At 38.4% G+C, this 18,920-nt stretch overlaps 1 protein-coding gene across 1 annotated transcript in view; it reads right to left on the reverse strand.

The window, feature by feature from the left end:
* ABCA9 (ATP binding cassette subfamily A member 9) overlaps positions 1-18,920 on the reverse strand; it is a 72,628-nt gene that overhangs the window by 21,010 nt on the left and 32,698 nt on the right. The window contains exons 19-25 of the mRNA XM_084750082.1: positions 12,526-12,721; positions 10,708-10,874; positions 9,889-10,022; positions 7,799-7,936; positions 5,915-6,022; positions 4,680-4,853; positions 1,321-1,434 (exon numbers count right to left, since the gene is read on the reverse strand). Coding sequence (XP_084606208.1) covers positions 1,321-1,434; positions 4,680-4,853; positions 5,915-6,022; positions 7,799-7,936; positions 9,889-10,022; positions 10,708-10,874; positions 12,526-12,721 — 1,031 coding nt within the window. The remainder of the gene's footprint in view (positions 1-1,320; positions 1,435-4,679; positions 4,854-5,914; positions 6,023-7,798; positions 7,937-9,888; positions 10,023-10,707; positions 10,875-12,525; positions 12,722-18,920) is intronic.

The raw sequence follows: 18,920 nt of genomic DNA on the forward strand, positions 1-18,920 counted from the left end.
TACTTTCCAAAATAACTATTCAGCTTTATGGGATTTTTTTCCAGTCTGAGTGTTTAAATATACTATTTTTCTAAATGTATTTACTCTTCAGGCACATTTTGTATTGTAGTTAGTTTTTAGGTTTTGTTGAAGTTACAGTAACATGTATCTGCCATTGTACTATGTGGAGCATTTCATTGCCCTGAAAGTCTTCGTGCTCACCTAGTCATCTTTCCTCTCGCATAAATCCTGGTAACCAATAATGTCTTTTTTATTTTCATAGCTTTTTCTGGAATTTCATGTCATTGGAATCATGACATGTAGCTCTTTCTTGTCGTTGTCTTTAAGTTTATTTCATGTTTTTCCAGGGATTGATAGCTAATTTTTCTTCATAGTAAATAATATTCCATCCATTTATTCAGCTATTTACCATATTGACATGTCTTGATTGGCTGTATATTTAGGCAATTACTAATAAAGTTGTTATAATCATTTGTTAAACTTTCATGTGTAGTAGATGGTTTTTTCATTTTTTTTTTTTTTGCTTTGAAGAAACTTCATAAGAAACTCATTCCATGAGCTTATATTGATATAAACAACTCATTAGCAAGATACACCAGAGGTGAATGTATAAAGGATAATTACTAAGAATTCTACTGCTAAGCATCTATACATCCCCAAATACATCTATACATGCATCCACAAATGTGCCAAAGTACATTCAGTACTGACTTCCTGTCACTATTATTAATAATAGCCTTAAACAGGAAGCCATTTGATATGCATCAACAATGGCTACATCAATGGCAGCACATCCGTCAGTGGTATAGTATAGTAATGGAAAGAAATGAATAGCTGTGGGATAGAAATCTCTACCTCGTGGGTCCCTCCAGCTTTGTGTATATACATGCACACATGTAATTCAACTTAAATAGATCTATGGATATCGTAGAGAATCTAGAATTTTCTAGAAAGAATTATTAATTTGTCATTATGCTTGGTGCAATGATTACAATATATACTCCTTGGGGATGGAGAGGTCTGGCGTTTAAGAGCACTTGCTCTTCTTCTAGGGGACCCGGCTTTGTTTCCTAGCAGACACATAGTATTCCACAACCATTCCCAATGCCAGTTCTACGGAATCCGATGTCCTCTTCTGAACTCCACATGATCTAGGCAGACATGGGGCACACATACATCATACAAGCAAGGAGAACACTCATATACATAATATGAAATAAGTAAGTCTAAAACAAATTTTAAGTAAAAAAAAAAATACACGCTACTGGATTTTTCAAGAAAGCATCAAAATTAAACAAGGAGCATTGTATGCATACTTACAATTACGAAGAAAAGTGACCAAACGGCACTATTTCTTCTGCCGTTACGAAAAATGAATGAAATCACATATGTCAAGGAAACAAGAGATGATGCATATCCAATAGTACACATGATCTGAGAACAGATACATCCCAGTTACATAGATGAAAACTGTTTAAGGGTACTCACACTTGCCCCTCAACTCTTTAAAATAATAGTACACGTAATTTTGCACTCTTTGGAATAACAACAACAATAAAATGGTAGGGGATCTTAGGCAGGAAGAAAGGGAATAAAAAGGTTCCCTGCTGCTCTCTCCTTTCCAGGCAACCATTTGAGATATGAATACCAACATGGATGTTTCCTCTCAAATCATTGTCCTACTCCTGGTTGCTAATACCCTGGCAGATAAGGAATTTTAAATTTTAAAAATTCAAAAGAAGACAAACTTTGAGTGTTGAAACATTTCCAAATGGCTTGTAGCACATTGTCAAGTACCAGCCTTCCATGGCTTGATTTAAAAAAAAAAAAAAAAGTAAACCTGTAAAGAAACACTTCTCTGTGCAGTGGATGGTGATTTGCACGGTGATACACAACTGGCCATGGCGCAGAGGACGAGAGACTGCAGGATGCTGAGTCCTAAATGGAATGCAGCTCTGCCCATGGCTCAGACATCAATGGCAGGAGAGGGGGGTGCAGTAAGTGTTAGACTGGTGAAAGAAACATCTGGACACAGCAGGGCTCATATGGACTCGCAGCAGTTTGGGTAGCACACACAAGATCTGTGCAGGCCTGAGACAGACTAAATCCCAACATGGAGAGAGGAGTTGGGTGTACAATTCCACCCCCAAGGCATGGAGTACTGGCAATTATTAGCTGCTAAGAGACTGTTCTCTGAGAGTGTAGCCCCTGGCAAGATGCATAACCTCCAGTGGAGGACCACACTTGTAACAATACTCTGGCAGCCCAGGTTGGTCTTTTAAGACTTTCTTAAGAACATAAAACATGAAAACCGTGTTGGCTTTTCCTTCAAAACAGGAGTCACATCGTTGTTCAGTCCCATACCCTACAAGAACAGGTTTTCATTTTCAGTTATATGGTTTTTAAACTATGCAGAATTTGTAATCCCATGATACATGACTGCCTTTTGCCTTGTAAAAATATGTTTTCAGGATACCTTGCTCTTCACCTGTGACCACCAACCCCATGATGTGTGACTCTCCACCTACAACATGTCTGTTCTTGCTCTTTCACCATATTCTCCCTAACGGCCAACTGTTTCACCCCTGAAAATGTGCTTGTAGCTGTTTTCTATTAACTTTACAGCTTTACCTCATACAAAGGACCTCAAAAAGCTATCCTGGGGCTGCTCTCTCAGCTTAGGGTGAGACAGCCAGTTGGCCAGTCCTAAGTGCACCTTTAAAATAAAGCTTGCTGACTTTCTACCAATCAATTCAGTTTTTTTTTCTGAGTATATTTTACTTAAAATAATAACAAATACACTTCTCTCAATTTTGTGTTGGAGGTTATTCTGATGTATTTTGGTGCTAAGTATTGCTTACTGTCTCTATGACCCACCTTGCCTAAGAGCCTAAACTGTTTGACTAATTAAAGACCATCACACCTGGGCAGGGCAAATGGCATAGGCGGTCCAGGGCTTGGGGAGACAGAGAGAATCTTGGGAGGGGAGAGACCAGAGGAGAGGAGAGGAGCAGGGGGCTGCGCCATCATGGGTTAGGTGGAGGAGAAGTACATGGCCAGCACAGATGGAGGATGTGGCCCAGATGAAGAACATTAACAAGTATATGGGATTATGGATGGGAGGAAGCTTAATAGAAATTCTTAGAACCAAATGACATGGTATTGGGACAAGTATCCCACACCTGCCCCACTATGGGAAATAGTTTAGGGGATTAATATCTGCCCTGCCCCAGGTTAACTAAGGCTATTTTAAAATATAACAGGTGTCTGTGTCTTGATTGATTGCTTGCAGGTCAGAAAACACTGCCGCAATAATAATTATAGGCCAGATAATAAACATTATTAGCCATACTGGTATTTTAAACACAACAATTTTGTATTTGGGATTCTGCCTTATGATAGAAGGGTGTAAATTATTGGGCTCTTGAAGAATAAGAGCTCTCTGAGTGCCTTTGCTTGGGACAGTGTTTACAATAGTACTTACCACTCCGTGCCTTGTATAATATAAATTTCCAAATTAGAAGTGATTTACTGACAGTAGGAATCACAGTTCTTTGTAATCAACTTGCTCTGTTTTCTAACTCAGCTATTGCCATCTAGACATAGCTTTTGAAATATTAAGAAGGAAAGGGGGAAATATATCTAACTAAATATTCAGAGTGCTGTCGAATTGATAACAGTTGTGTATTCCTTCATACGTGTGAAATTGTTCCATTAGCTTTCCCTAAAATAAACCACCTTATTTGTCATTTGCCATAAAAAATAAAATAAAGTTTGCTTTAATTGCTGAATTGTGGAAGTGAGTTTTTGCCTCGCATATTTGGGATTAACAAAGTCTGAGTAGGTGAATACGATCAAAACACGCATGAAACTCTCAAAGAACTAGTTTAAAATAAGATGGAAAAACATCGCTGGCCTCTCAGTTGGGAGTAATAGGCCTCAGGGTGCTTGAAACTATTGGCAAGGCTCACGGCAGGGGCTTCGAAGCGCTGCCTGACAACGGCAGCGTAAAAGGGTAAACTGACAATGTAAGATGCTCTCCTTTTAGCTGTTCATGGTCCAGAGCTAACACAACTTAAAAGTGAGCGGGTAATAAACGCAAGTTACTTCCGATGTGTTCTCATCGTCGGCACATCTTGAGGCATCACCCCCCGTCAGCTGACTACAAGGCTAAGTCAAATAAATAATAGTGCGCAATCTTTCCCACTCCGCTGATCTAAACGTGCCGAGAGCTACTTTGGGGCTGATTTTGGGCCAAAGCCCTCACCACCCTGCGAAAGGACAGTGTTTGCATTCTGTCAGTGAAAACCAACTGGGACAAGGGCTCTCTGCCCACCTCACTCTTTTCTCTTTTCATGGTATTCTCACGTTGCGTTCAAGGTCTATGTTTTTGCTTGCGCTCTGTTAAAGTTTAACTATCTCTTTCCCCTTGTTCCAGCTTGCTTCTCTTGGCAGATGCTGTTGTTTCCAGCGTGCATGGGATTTTTCTCTTTGGAACCCCAACAGAATATTCTCAAGTTCCTCCTTTCTGAGTAACGTTCATAATTCTATTATCAATGGGACTCGGATGGAACCTGCAAAAGGGACTTTGTGACCCTATTATTACTGCATTCGTGGAAAAGATGGTCTAATAAAACTTCATCCCAAAATGTAAGGATTTAGAAATCTTTACCACTTACCTGAATTAACAGGCTTTTAAACATACAAATAATCTCCATGCGTCTAAAAACACAGTCCATTATTTGCATGAGAAGGACAATTAGGAAGTACAGGGGAACGTCCACCATAGCCTGTCCACACCAGTAAGCAGACGGGTAAAGGCCTGAAATCCACAGCTGGGAAAGAACCTTTTTCTGGTAATAAATAAATGAACAAATAAATACCCAGAAAGATCCTGAAAAGCTGAGACTAGGAAAATCATAAATGTATGACTAAAGCAACTATTTTTAGTACATTTCTTCAATAATTATTTCTCTTGTTTGGCAAATGTCATTTGCCACGACCCTACACAAGAGGGACTGATAATATCCAAGCTGAAACCTAGATTGACCCAACTCTTCATAAGGCTATTCAGCTAGGAATGAGGTAGGAATTGTTGAATACTATCAAGAGTATTGATGTTAATGATAGGTCCTTATTAAACACCTTTTTATGTTTAATTTAATTTGATTTTTTTTTAAAATTACCTTTTTAAAAGGTAAGCTGTTGGGCATGATTCTTTGAGTGGATGCTGTCAAACTCTTATATTTGGTTGCTTTGAGCAGTGACAGTAACTCTAGTTCTGGGGGATCCGAGAGCCTCTCTTTACCTCCACGGGCAGTATATACACATGATATATAACAGACAAGCAGACAAATGTTTTTATACTTAAAATAAGTCTTAAGGAATAGGGAAATGACCCATTGTCCATGGAATTCACGAGAAACAACAGAATAGGCACCAATTAAAGGAAAATATTCCTGCTTTAATGGTGTTCATTCCTAGTAAAGAAGAAACACTTAACAAATGAGAAAAGTCCTATGGGCATATGTACCATTCACCTGCCTTTTAAACCAGTTCATACGGCAGTGATGGAGCTCTAGTCAGACTCATTAAACAGGAAAAGGGCTTGGCTAAAATTATTTTTGTGTTGAGACATGAGTAACAAGAAGTCTGTAGTGCAAATAATAGGGTGGAGGAAAGGACAATTTGTCTCAAAGAATGGTTACAAGTTGCCATTTACTACTGGTTGGTGGTATTTTCCTGTTTAAGGAAAAATGCACTTTATGCATATGTTGACAGCCTATTATTTAAATGATCGATTACACATTGCAGCAAACACACACCATTACATGCATATAAATCTATGTTCATAAGAGTCGAAGGAAAATTTTCCTGGGCATGAGAGCTATCTGAAGACTTTAATACTTCTTACCTTGTAGTCACTGATGCTGCCCATCGCAATGTAAGGAGTGAGACTGGCTGCCGCTAGTATCCAGAAGTTCGCATTGCTCATGTATAGATACTCATAATACAAATAATCCTGAAATCATGCATACATGGTGAGCAGATGGAAAGCTAGCCTCTCATTCATTTATACTGTCTTTATCATAGCAACCAAATAAATGAACTGTGCTGACCCCTCAGAGCCCTTGGTCTCAAGGTCGGTTTGTAGCATGAAGCTCTAGTCTCCTACTCTAAGATTACAGCATCTCACGCATCAAGAGCATTTATATCTATGTCTATGGTTAACTATCTCTCTTTCTATACACACACACAAAAAAAATTCACCAGAGAACTCCTACACCTTCAGCAAAATGGCTGGATACAAAATTAATTTTTAAAAAAATTGGATCAGTAGCTGTCCAGTATACAAACGACATGTCTTCCATTTAACCGTGCTGTGTGGATATTATGAGCATATTCCATTGTTTCTAAAATCTTCTTGTAACCAAGAATGTGCCTGCTCTTGGGACTATGTGTGCGTCCCTGATTTCAGTGGGATTGCTTTAAGTTTCCCCCCATTTAATTTGATGTTGGCTGTAAAGCCTGCTGTATACTGCCTTTATTGTGTTTAGGTATATGCCTTGTGTCCCTCACCTTTCCACGACCCCTGCCCTGATCTAGACACTGTTAGACAGTGTAGGCACACATGGGCAGCATATTTTAAATAAGACAGTCTAAGAAATGCAGTATTTGATATTATGAGGAGCTACTTTAACATGAGATAAAGCTATTGTAGTTGTTCTTAAAAAAGGTTCTTTATATTAATATATATATATATATATATATATATATATATATATATATATATATATATAGTGTGTGTGTGTGTGTGTGTACATACACATGTGTGTGCACATGCAGGGAATAACTTTTTAAGAATCAGCTTTTTCCTTCCACTATGTGGTTCACAGGGGATTGAACTCAGGACATCAGGCTTGGCAGCCAACACCTTTAGCAACTGAGCCATCTTATCAAATGCAACAGTTATTTCCTTTAAGATATATACAGTAAAATATTTATAGATAAAGTGATATGGTCTTATATTTAATTCAAAATCATCTTAAGGATATATACTTATAATAGTTGAATTGGTTTGTAAATGTGGGAGGTTATTAAATTCTCTTTTAATGTGTTTGAAACTTTATGTAATAGTTATCTTTAGAACAAGAACTATGCTAATGGCTCCATTTATAATCACCCTAGTCTAGTCAAAGGTGAACATTCTGGACTGAAATCTTCTTTTAATGCATCTTCAAGCAAACCAGAATTGACAGCAATAATGCTAAGAACTGTAGTTTTTTGGGCAAACTGCCTAAGTATTAATGCCTCATTTCTTGCCCGTATACTACCTTGACTAAGTCAGCCAGGTGCACACATTGCCGCATTTTCTTCTGCAGAAATTTTTGTGGTGAAATTTTATCTGTACACTTTGTGAAATGGTGTATTAAAGACTACAAAAAAAACCAAGTTGATTTTTTTAAAAAAGAAGGGTGCATAGTCAGACATTGAAAACTGCTGCTATTCAAATATGATCCCTTTATCAAGGGCTGCAAAGGGTTCCACGCCAAAGGTTGTCCAACTAGTTGTCCTTCCTGTAGTCTCTTTGCCCGTAAACCATACTGTTTATACTGTTTTGTAATCACAGCCAAGCAATGCAGAAATATATGTTGTTTCATATATATGTGTGTGTGTGTGTGTGTGTGTGTGTGTGTGTGTGTACAGATATGATTATTGAGTTAATAAGATTTGATTAGATGTGTTTCTTGCATTATGAGGACTTTCTTAAAAACATCCAAGGCCTTCATTTACTTACATCAAGAATTTTGCTTCTGTCTGTCTGAATGCGTTGCGAAGAATTAAAGATTCCAAGCAGCCCATTACTAATAATATCCATGAGGACTGGAAAGCAGTTCAGTCTCTTGGTGTTACATGCTATTGAAAACCTGAGATCCTAAAATATAACAAGTATTTCTTAATTCTAAGAAGACAACTGTAAAACTTAGTGGCAGATTATGTTAGAAAAGCATTGAAATCACCGATACTGTAGTAAAGCAAAAACAGAAAGAAAAAAAACATCATTGCCTGTATTATTTAATTCCCAATATACTTAAAAAAGAATTCAGCACTTTGATATGGATTTCTACATCACCACCTCCAAACATTGACCACATGACTGTTTGTGCCCAGAATCTCACAAAATTGAAAATTCAAGTGACATTTAGTAGCAATAGAGGCATGAATGTTATGGTTCCACTAACCACTCTGGTTGGATTTTAAGACCTACTGCATAAGATGGAGCTCTTAGCTGGCACTGTTATCAGACAAGAATAAGAACAAGAAACCTGGGGTTCGATAAGGCACTGCTCCTAGAAGGGAAAGTGCTACAATTTCTCTGCTAAATGAACACAGTTTTATATTAACTCCTAATGATTTATTGCTATGCCCATAAATCTCTCAACCCCTTATCAAGGAAGCTTCTTGCAGTAGGTGGACATTAACAGAGACCTTCAGTTGGCCAATGTGCAGAGGATATGAGACCGTCTACTTATTGGCTCTAAATGAAACATCTTTAGCAGATACTCTCCCCCAAAGGGCTGAATAGTCTTCAAGGAATAGGGGGAAGAAAGATTGTGAGAGACCGAGGTGAAGGATGACAAGCAAAAGGTGTTTTCTGAACACAACACGTATATTACACATTTGAACTGACAGTAGTGTGACAGCATGTGCAGAATCTATGTAAACCTAAGCAGGAGGGAATCTCAGCGTGGAGTGGGAGAGGCAGGCATCAAGTTACACTCCTAGTTGAAGAGCTATTGGCATTTGATAGCTTCCAGGGTAAGGGTGTGGTGCCTGGTAGGTCAACCACACTCTAAAGCAGGCCCTAGATCTGAGAGTAGAGGGGCAATTCAAATGACCGGATGGGTAGTTGAGAGATAGATGGATGGATGGATGGATGGATGGATGGATGGATGGATGAATACATACATATACACATACATACATACATACATACATACATACATACATACATACATACATAGAACTTGAAGTTGGGAGCTAAAGGAGTTATGGGAGTTTGATCAGATTTTAAGAATTTGAGTAACAATCAGTATCTATCATATCTCATCTCTGTTAACTTAAATCATCTATCTTGATTTAAGAACATCTTGTCTCCTAACCAACTAAACTTGATTGTAGGACCAAACTATCCGGCCTTCAACCTCCATCAGAGACCTGAGCAGGAATAAAACTTAAATGCCTGAGTGAACCAGAAGTACAGGTTAGCATTCAGAAATTTAGACCCCAACAAGACGGGAGAGATGTTTACTTCAAGTTTGCCAAATACAAATGGCCATATCACTATGAATGTAACATTTATATAATTCCTGATTGTCTCATGGTTCTTCCTGCTGTATGTAGTTTATTTTATTCATGTGTAATAATATAAAGGTATATGTTAAAAAGAAACCTATAAAATAATTTTTTTAAAAAATTAAGAATGTATAAAATTCCTAAAGAATTAAATAAAAGATTATATTTTTAAAAATTCCTCCAAGATCTAGGAAAAGTGGTATAAATGAGTGAGCAGTATGGAGACACATCAGGCTGAAGATTCAAGGTCAAGTCTAAACTGAGCGGCTATTTTCCATTTCACTGAGAATACAGTTTAAAATAATTAAAGAAGCAAGGTTTAACTGATAAAAAAATTTTAATGATTATTAAATCCCTTGATAGTTATATTGGAGCTCTCAAGCAAATAATTACAGCTTAGCTTCTCTTACCAAAAAACGGGAAAAATCTCATTTGTATCAAGTCAGCCTTTCACATCAGTTAATTTGAGTTATTTAAACTGAACCTCCACAATCCACCTTTGGAGAAACACAGCCATCAAGTCTAACATACCTTTGCATCACCCAAAACAGTGATAGCACCATTGTATAATACCTCTTCTGTGCCATTTCTGGCTCCCAGGGCATCCATGTCTAACGCTATGCTCTGCTGCCTTAGTGAATCTACAAAGTTATCAATGCTTGAACCTACCATGAAGGCAAATCAGAGGAAACAAAGATAAGTTAATTAGTACAAAAAGAAACAAAAACATTAAATGAGATAACTCAAAGCATGTCATTACTGCCTACAGATATCCTTAAAAAGCAGAATTAGAGCTGAGTATAAAAATCCATTAACTTGATCATGTATATAATAAAAACTCTCTACATAAATCCTAAAATGTATTAGTATTTCTAGTATTTTATAGTGTCTAGGAGAGTAACTAAGTGCACAGTAGAATGCATTTCTTAGAATGCATGAGGTCCTGGGTTCAAAGACATGCATCACAAAACAAAAAACAAACAAAAACAAACAAACAAACAAACCCCACAATTAACCAACCAACAGTATGATCTTTGGTGACTTTAGTATTGATCTTCTTATGAATTTGGAGCATTTTGTTCTCAGAGCCCAGAAATTTAGGGAATTACAAAACGACACAGTAAGACCTCAAAGACAAGTCAACGACATGCCTCTCTAAAGCCTCAGTGTTTATGCAAACACCCAAAACTGTGTTCCTAAAACAAACCATAAATGTGTACTTTTTATTTTTCTGTTTGGCCTCATAAATGTTTTGTAAAATACACAGATGAATTCTTTTCCTTGTATTTTATGTTTTCCAGGCACTCTCCCACCACGCCCCTAAAAATGTGTTTGGGTGTTACAGCTTACCTGTTTTGTTGATGACCAGTAGGCGGGTCAGAGGATCCTGTGGTGGCTGTCCTGGTGAAAGGAAATACATACTTGGAGACAGTCCCCATCTGTAACTTTTGTTGAATATCATATAGAGTAGATGTTCCAAAAGTTGGGGCAGAAAGGTAATGCCAATTAGCAATAACCTACGTGGAGGAAAATAAATGTTAAAATAGCAACAATTAATAGCCTACATCAACTTTTGTGGGGCTCTGTGTGTCAGTGGATTAGGGGTGGTGATAAAGCACAAGCATGGGGCATGTTCAAATCATGTTGCTTCAGCCTCCTTCTTTCTAAAACGAGATCTTCCACTTATTGCCAACTCGTGCTTTTGGCGTTTCTTGTGGGCCTTCCCAGTCGCTGATTCTGACAGCTTGATTTCTGTGCTAGAAAAGGTATCGTGTAGTCCAAGTGAGTTTTGAATTTGCTATGTAACTCAGGATGACCTAGAACTTCTGATCCTCCTGCCTCTATGTCCTGAGTGCTGGGATTAAAGGCGTAATAAAAAATCTCAGGTAAGACCTGATACTCTGAAAATACTAGAAGAAAAAGCAGGGAATGGGGGCAAATGTCCAGCCCTGTCAACTTGTCTAACAACTCGGGTCTGGGGAGGTGGAAAGTCCCCATGGAGAGCATATTCCTGATAGTTAACTAAACTGGCATGGCAGAAAACTGCCTTCTAGTTAATTGTATCTACCTGCAAACAAAAGCAGCCCTTCAGCCATAATCCGAGAAACCCCTCCTTACAAATGAGCAATGCTGAGTGCAGAGATTCAAGACTGCCTAAAATGAAGGAAACCAGCAGAGGATGTGGATCCGGCCCCAAACAAGTCACTGAGATCATCCCCCGCTAACACTCGGGGAGCACTGCAGAAGAAGGAGTCGGAAGTGTGTAAGAGCCAGAAGATGGGATGAAGGATTATGTGCTTAAATAGTACCATGAATTCAGACACCTGGGGTACCCTGGTCTTGGATGGGAAAATACTTGACCACGAAATGGAGCAGATTTCCTCTTGGGTATTCCATTACAGTAATAGAAAGATGATACAACTACATATGTCTGGTTTAATTTAATATATGTGCAAACATCAAACAAGAGAACCAATTGTGTATAGGAGTGTTTGGAAAGATTTGAGTGTTGAAAAGTGTTTGCAAAGCCTTCGGAGTGTAGAGTTAGGTTTGCGGCACGAGGCAGCACTTATCAATAAGCTGGGAGGTGAAGCTGCAGGGGTTTGTTACAGCAGGCACTTGATGCCATTGAGAAGTTAAATAAGAGAGGCACAGAGCCTTGGTGCTCAGCCTGTTGGCAGGAACACTAACAACTAACCTCAGTTTTCAGAGTGATGATCTGTCCTGTGAATTTCTGTTTCCAACCCACATGGTAATGCAAGGCAATTCCTTAAAACCAATCCCTATCTAACTATGCCTCTGTCTATCCATCCATCATCTATCTATAATCTATCTGTATCTATCTATCTATCTATCTATCTATCTATCTATCTATCTATCTATCTATTTACCTATCTTCTCTCTTCCTCTGCCCTCTTCCTAAGTGCTAAGAGATTTTGGTGTCTTGGGGAAACAGAAAATGAGGTCTTTAGTAAGGACAAAAATCCACATGCAATTAAAATAATCCCAAGCTGTATATATTTTGGTTACATATCCACAAAGGAGGGTGGTTTTCTTTTCTTTTAATGAAATGTTTAGGAGGATATCTGCAATTACTGGGATTTAGTCTGTCTACTTCGTACAAGCTGTCAGAATCTGAATGTGCTCTCAACCCATTCAGAGACTCACATGGTCAGCAGGCTTTTCTTTTCGTTCTTGAGCTTGAGGAAGCGGACCTTTGCAACTGCACAGAGCTGCTGCCTCCACAGTGCCATGCCACGCACCATGCTCCCTGATAAGTCTACAGACAGCACTTGCTCCAGCTCGACAAGGTTTCCCATGCCTTCTGCCCCATCACCTTGTAAGTGTCCACAAACCCCAACATCTGAAACATAAGATCAGTCACCTATAGCATGCCAGTTTACTGTGCATTGTTTAACTTTCCCCACAACCATTTACTCAACAGGAAGTTCCACCATTGGTGTTGAGAGCAAATATGCAATCTAATCCATGGTTATATTAAAGCAACTACTGAGGAAATGGGAAAGAAGCAAACTGTTTGAGACAATGAAAGAGAAAAGTTGTAATTTTTGAAAAGGCATAGGCAGCTTTCTTATGACACGTTCTAGGAAATCCATGAAAATAAACCTATGCAGAAGTGTCCTTGTTGCAAGAGATAAACCACCATGGTGTATCTGGCCAAAGTAAGCTAGTACACACAGAAGCCCCTCATGCCTTTCAGTTTATAAGGATGATGGATGTGAAGTTTCTGATGCAGCCACATCAAACTTATTTAAGGGATTCGATCCAAGGTCACAGTGTCACATGCACACATTGTTTGATCAGCAGAACAGCAGTGACTGTACAGTGACCTAAGGACCAGTCTGAGAACCACAAAACCCCAGGGCTGGCGATCCCCAGCTGAGAGGGCTCCAAACTGTGTGGATCACGGGTGGGTCTGGCCTTGGGATACTTGACTAATACACAAAAAAGTCCCTGGGCCCCTGAAGGCACGAGCTCATGCTCCAACAACAGCTGCCTAGCTGGTGGGCAGCTTCTGAGCTCCTGGGCTTGGAGGGAACTGTGGGCTGCAAAAACACCAGTATTTGAGGCTTCTAGCCCAGACGTGACCCCACAGCCCTGAATATAAGTGGGTCCAACCTCAGATACCTGGCCAATCCACAGAAAGTCCCTGCGTCCATGCAGGCACAGGTGCAAGCTCCTTCTGAACTCCAGGGCTTAGAGGGAGCTACGGGCTCCAAAACCACCATTGCCTGGGGCTTCTAACCCAAAGGCAACCCCACAGCCTGGAACACAAGTGGATCTGACTTCAGGTCACCAAGACAATCCACAGAAAGTTCCAGAGTCCAAGCAGGTACAGGGCATGCAGTCCAAGAACTAGCTGCAGGCCCAGTGGGTGGCATACAGCTTCTGACCTCCAGGGTTCAGAAGAATCCCTGGGCTACAAAAACACCAGCATCATTCATTGTCCTCTGCCCCTAGGAGCAGCTCTCTGCTCAGATATCTTTCCACCTGCCCCCCAGCTGCCTAACACACCTGGTTCACAAGCAGGACAGAGACCGTGAACTCAATGGAGGTGAGCTGGGTTGGGCACAGGACCAAAATCCCATTATTCTCTGCCCAGAGAAAGCCAACAAGCCCTCCAGAGCAGCTCTCTGCTCAGATACCTTTCTTTGTTTTTGCCAGCTTCCTGACCTACCTGAGCCAACAGAGGCAGTGAACTCAGCAGAAGTGAGTAGGGCACAGGACCAAAGCCCCATAGTCTGTATCTATCCCCACACCCTCTGACCATCTGGCCATCACGGTTCACCCAACCTGCTAATACCAGAGACATCACAATGGGAAGAGGTCAGCATTAGAGCACAAGAAACAATTCCCAGGACCATTTGATACCACCAGAAACCAGCAGTTCCTACCACCACAACAAGCCCTGGAGACAATATCACACCCGGTACACAAGAGAAAGGTTTCAAATCTGAGGTTATGAAATATGATAGTGAGTGACTTTAAAGGGGGAAAATAAACCCCTCAAACTAGAACACAAATGCACAAATAAAGAAAAGAAAGAATTGAACAACTTGCTTAAAGAAATTAGTTAAAGACAGGAAACTACAATTAAACAGGAGAAGGAAATTAATAAAAGCATTCAAGACTTTAAAATGGAGATAAAAGCAATGAAGAAACCACAATCTAAGACAATCATAGAAGTGGAAATGACACAGAACATCTGAGAAATCTGGGACACTATGAAAAGACCAAACCAAAGAATAATAGAAATAAAAGAAAAAGATTCCCACATGCAAGGCCCAGAAAGTATTTTCAACAAAATCATATAGGAAAGCATCCCTAACATAAAGAAATGCCCATAAATGTACAAGAAGGCTACAGAACTCCAAATAGATTGGACCAGAAAATAAAATCCTCCTGCTATATGATATTCATTAAATGTACAGAACAAAGAAATAATATTAAAAGCTGCAAAATAACAAGGCCAAATCACATACAAAGGCAAACTTATCAGAATTACATCTGACTTCTCAATGGAGATTATGAAAGCCAGAATGGCCTGGATGAATGTCATACAGACACTAAGAGACCACAGATGCCAACTCAGAATACTGTACTCAGCAAAATATCAATAAACATATATGGAAAAAACAAGATATTGCATGAAAAAAAAAACAAGTTAAAACAGTACCCAACCACAAATCCAGCCCTACAGAAGATACTAGAAGGAAAACACCAACCCAAGGAGAGTAACTTTATCCAGGAAAAGAAATAACCCCACACCCACAAAACAAAAAGAAACACACACACACACACACACACACACACACACACACACACACACACACACACAACCACCACCACCATCAAAAACACAGGAACCAATAAACACTGATCATTAATATCTCTCAACACCAATGGCCTCAACTCCCCAATAAAGACACATAGGCTAACAGAATGTATATGAAAACAAGACCCATTATCCTACTGCATACAAGAAACACACCTCAGCAATAAAGATAGACATTATCTTAGAGTAAAGGACTGGAAAAAGGTATTCCAAACAAATGGACCCAAGAAACAAGATGGAGTAGCCATTTCAGTATCTAATAAAATAGTCTTTCAACCAAAACTAATCAAAAGAGATAGGGAAGGACATTTCATACTCATCAAAGGAAAAATACACCAAGATGATGTCTCAGTTCTTAACATCTATGCACCAAATGCAAGAGCATACCCACATTAATAAAAGAAACATTGCTAAAGCTTAAATCACACACTGAACCCCACTAATTAACAGTAGAAGACTTCAACACCCCATGTCACCAATAGATCGACCATCAAAACAGAAACTAAATGGAATAATAATTAAATTAATAGATTCCATGAATCAAATGGACCTAACTGATATCTACAGAACATTTCACCCAAACACAAAAGAATACACCTTCTTCTCAGCACCTCAAGGAACCTCTCCGAAGTTAGCCATATACTTGGTCACAAAGCAAACCTCAACAGATAAAAGAAGATTGAAAAAATCCCTTGCATTTTATCAGACTACCATGGATTAAAATGGAATTTAACAACAACAGAAAAAAACAGAAAGCTTACAAACTCATGGAAACTAAACGACTCCCTATTCAATTACCTCTATATAAGGGACAAAATAAAGAAATTAAAAACTTCCTAGAATTCAATGAAAATGAAGGCACAACATATTCACAACTTATGGGACACAATAAAAGCAGGGCAAAGAGGAAATATCATAGCACTAAGTGACTTTATAAAGAAATTGGAGTGATCTCATACTAGTAACTTAATAGCACACCTGAAAGCTCTAGAACAAAAAGAAGCAGACTCAGCAAATGGGAATAGATGGCTAGAAATCATCAAACTTGGGGCTAAAAATCAATAAATTAGAAACAAGGAAAATAATTCAAAGAGTCAACAAAACCAAGAGCTGGTTCTTTGAGAAAATCAACAAGATAGACAAATCCTTAGCCAAACTAACTAAAAAGCCGAGGAATAGTATTGAAATTTACAAAAATCAGAAATGAAAAGGGAGACATAACAGACACCAAGGAAATCCAAAGAATGATTAGGTTGTACTTCAAAAGTCTATAGGCCACAAAATTTGAAAATCTAAATGAAATGGAAAAATTCTTGATATCTACCAATTACCAAAATTGAATCAAGAGAAGGTAAGCAAACTATATCTCTTAAGGAAATAGAGGCAGTCATCAAAAGTCTCCCAAACAAACAAACAAACAAACAAGCAAACAAACAGGCAAACAAACAAACAACAACAACAACAAACCAGGGCCAGATGGATTCTGTGCAGAATTCTACCAGACCTTCAAGGAACAGCTAATACCAGTTCTCTTCAAACTATTCCACAAAATAGAAACAGAAGGAAGATTATCAAACTCATTCTATCAGACCACAGTCACCTTGGTATCTAAACCACAGAAAGACTCAACGAAGAAAGAGAATTTCAGACCAATTTCTCTTATGAACATTGCTGCAAAAAATACTCAATAATATATTTGTAAACTGACTCCAAGAACACATCAAAAATATCATTCACCATGACCAAGTAGGCTTCATCCTAGGCATGCAGGGGTGGTTTAATATACAGAAATCCATCAATGTAATATATCATATAAGCAAACTGAAATAAAAAACACCACATGATTATCTCCTTAGATGCCAAAACACACTTGCCAAAATCCAACACCTATTCTTGTTTAAAGTCTTAGAGAGATCAGGGTTACAAGGTACATATCTAAACATAATAAAGGCAATCAATACACAGCAAGCCTATAGCCAACATCAAACTAAACACAGAGAAACTTAAATCAATTCCACTGAAATCAGAGACAATACAAGGCTTTCCACTTTCTCCATATCTCCTCAATATAGTACTTGATGCTCTACCTAGAACAATAATTCAACAAAAGAAGATCAAGGAGATACAAATTGTAAAGGAAGAAGTCAAACTATCATTATTTGCATATAATATGATAGTATATATAAGTAACCCAAAAAAATTCTACCAAGGCTCCTATAACTGATAAATGACTTCAACAAAATGGCTGGATACAAAATCAACTCAAAAGAGTCACTAGCCCGGGGGCTGGAGAGATAGCTCGGAGGTTAAGAACTCTGCTCTTCCAAAGGTCCTGAGTTCAATTCCCAGCAATCACATGGTGGCTCATAACCGTCTATAATAAGATCTGATACCCTCTTCTAGCCTGCAGGCATATGTGCAGGCAGAACACTATACATAATAAAGAAACAAAAATCTTAAAAAAAAGAAAGAAAGAAAGAAAGAAAGAAAGAAACACTAGGCCTCCTGTATACAAATGACAAATGGGCTGAGAATGAAATTAGGGTAACTACACCCTTCAAAATAACCACAAATAATATAAAGTATCTTGGTGTAACTCTAACCAAACAAGTAAAAGACTTGTATGAAAAAAACTTCAAGTATCTAAAGAAAAAAAATAGAAGAAAATATGAGAAGATGGAAATAGCTCCCATACTTATGGATCAGGAGAATCAACATAGAAAAATAGCTGCCTTACTAAAAACAATCTACAGATTCAATGCAATTTCCATTAAAATTCGTACAAAATTCTTTGCAGACCTTGAAAGATCAATTCTCAACTTCATATGGAAAAAAACAGAATATCTTAAACAACCCTGTACAATAAAAGACCTTCCAGAGGAATCTCCATCCCAGATCTCAAGCTTTACTATAGAGCAACAATAATAAAAACAGCATGGTATTGATATAAAAATAGATTGGTTGTTCAATGGAATTGAATCAAAGACCCAGAAATAAACCCACACACCTATGGACACTTGATTTTTAACAAAGAAGCCAAAAATGTACAATGAAAAAAGGTAGAATCTTCAACAAATAGTCCTGGTCTGACTGGATGTCTACATGTAGAAAAATGCATATAGATACACATTTATTACCCTACACAAAACTGAAGTCCAAATGGATTAAATATCTCAACATAAAACCAGACACACTAAATCTATTAGAAGAAAAAGTGTGGGGGCTGGAGAGATGGCTCAGAGGTTAAGAGCACTGGCTGCTCTTCCAAAGGTCCTGAGTTCAATTCCCAGCAACCACATGGTGGCTCATGACCATCTATAATGTGACCTAATGTGCACTGTACACATAATAAATAAGTAAATCTTGAAGAAGAAGAAGAAGAAGAAGAAGAAGAAGAAGAAGAAGAAGAAGAAGAGTGGAAGAGTCTTGAACTCATTGGCACAGAGGAAAACTTCATGAACATAATACCAATAGCTCAGGTTCTATGGTCAACAATTAATAAATGAGACCTCATAAAACTGAAAAGCTTCTGTAAAGCAAAGGATACTGTCAACAGAACAAAGCAACAACCTACACTCTGTAGACTGGGAAAAGATCTTCACCAACCCTACATCCAACAAAGGGCTAATATGTAAAATATATAAAGAACTCAAGAAATTAAATACCAAACCAAATAGCCCAATTAAAAATGGGGTACAGAGCTAAA

Source organism: Acomys minous (genome assembly GCF_964271855.1).
Source record: "Acomys minous genome assembly, chromosome: 12".
NCBI classification, from domain to species: domain Eukaryota; kingdom Metazoa; phylum Chordata; class Mammalia; order Rodentia; family Muridae; genus Acomys; species Acomys minous.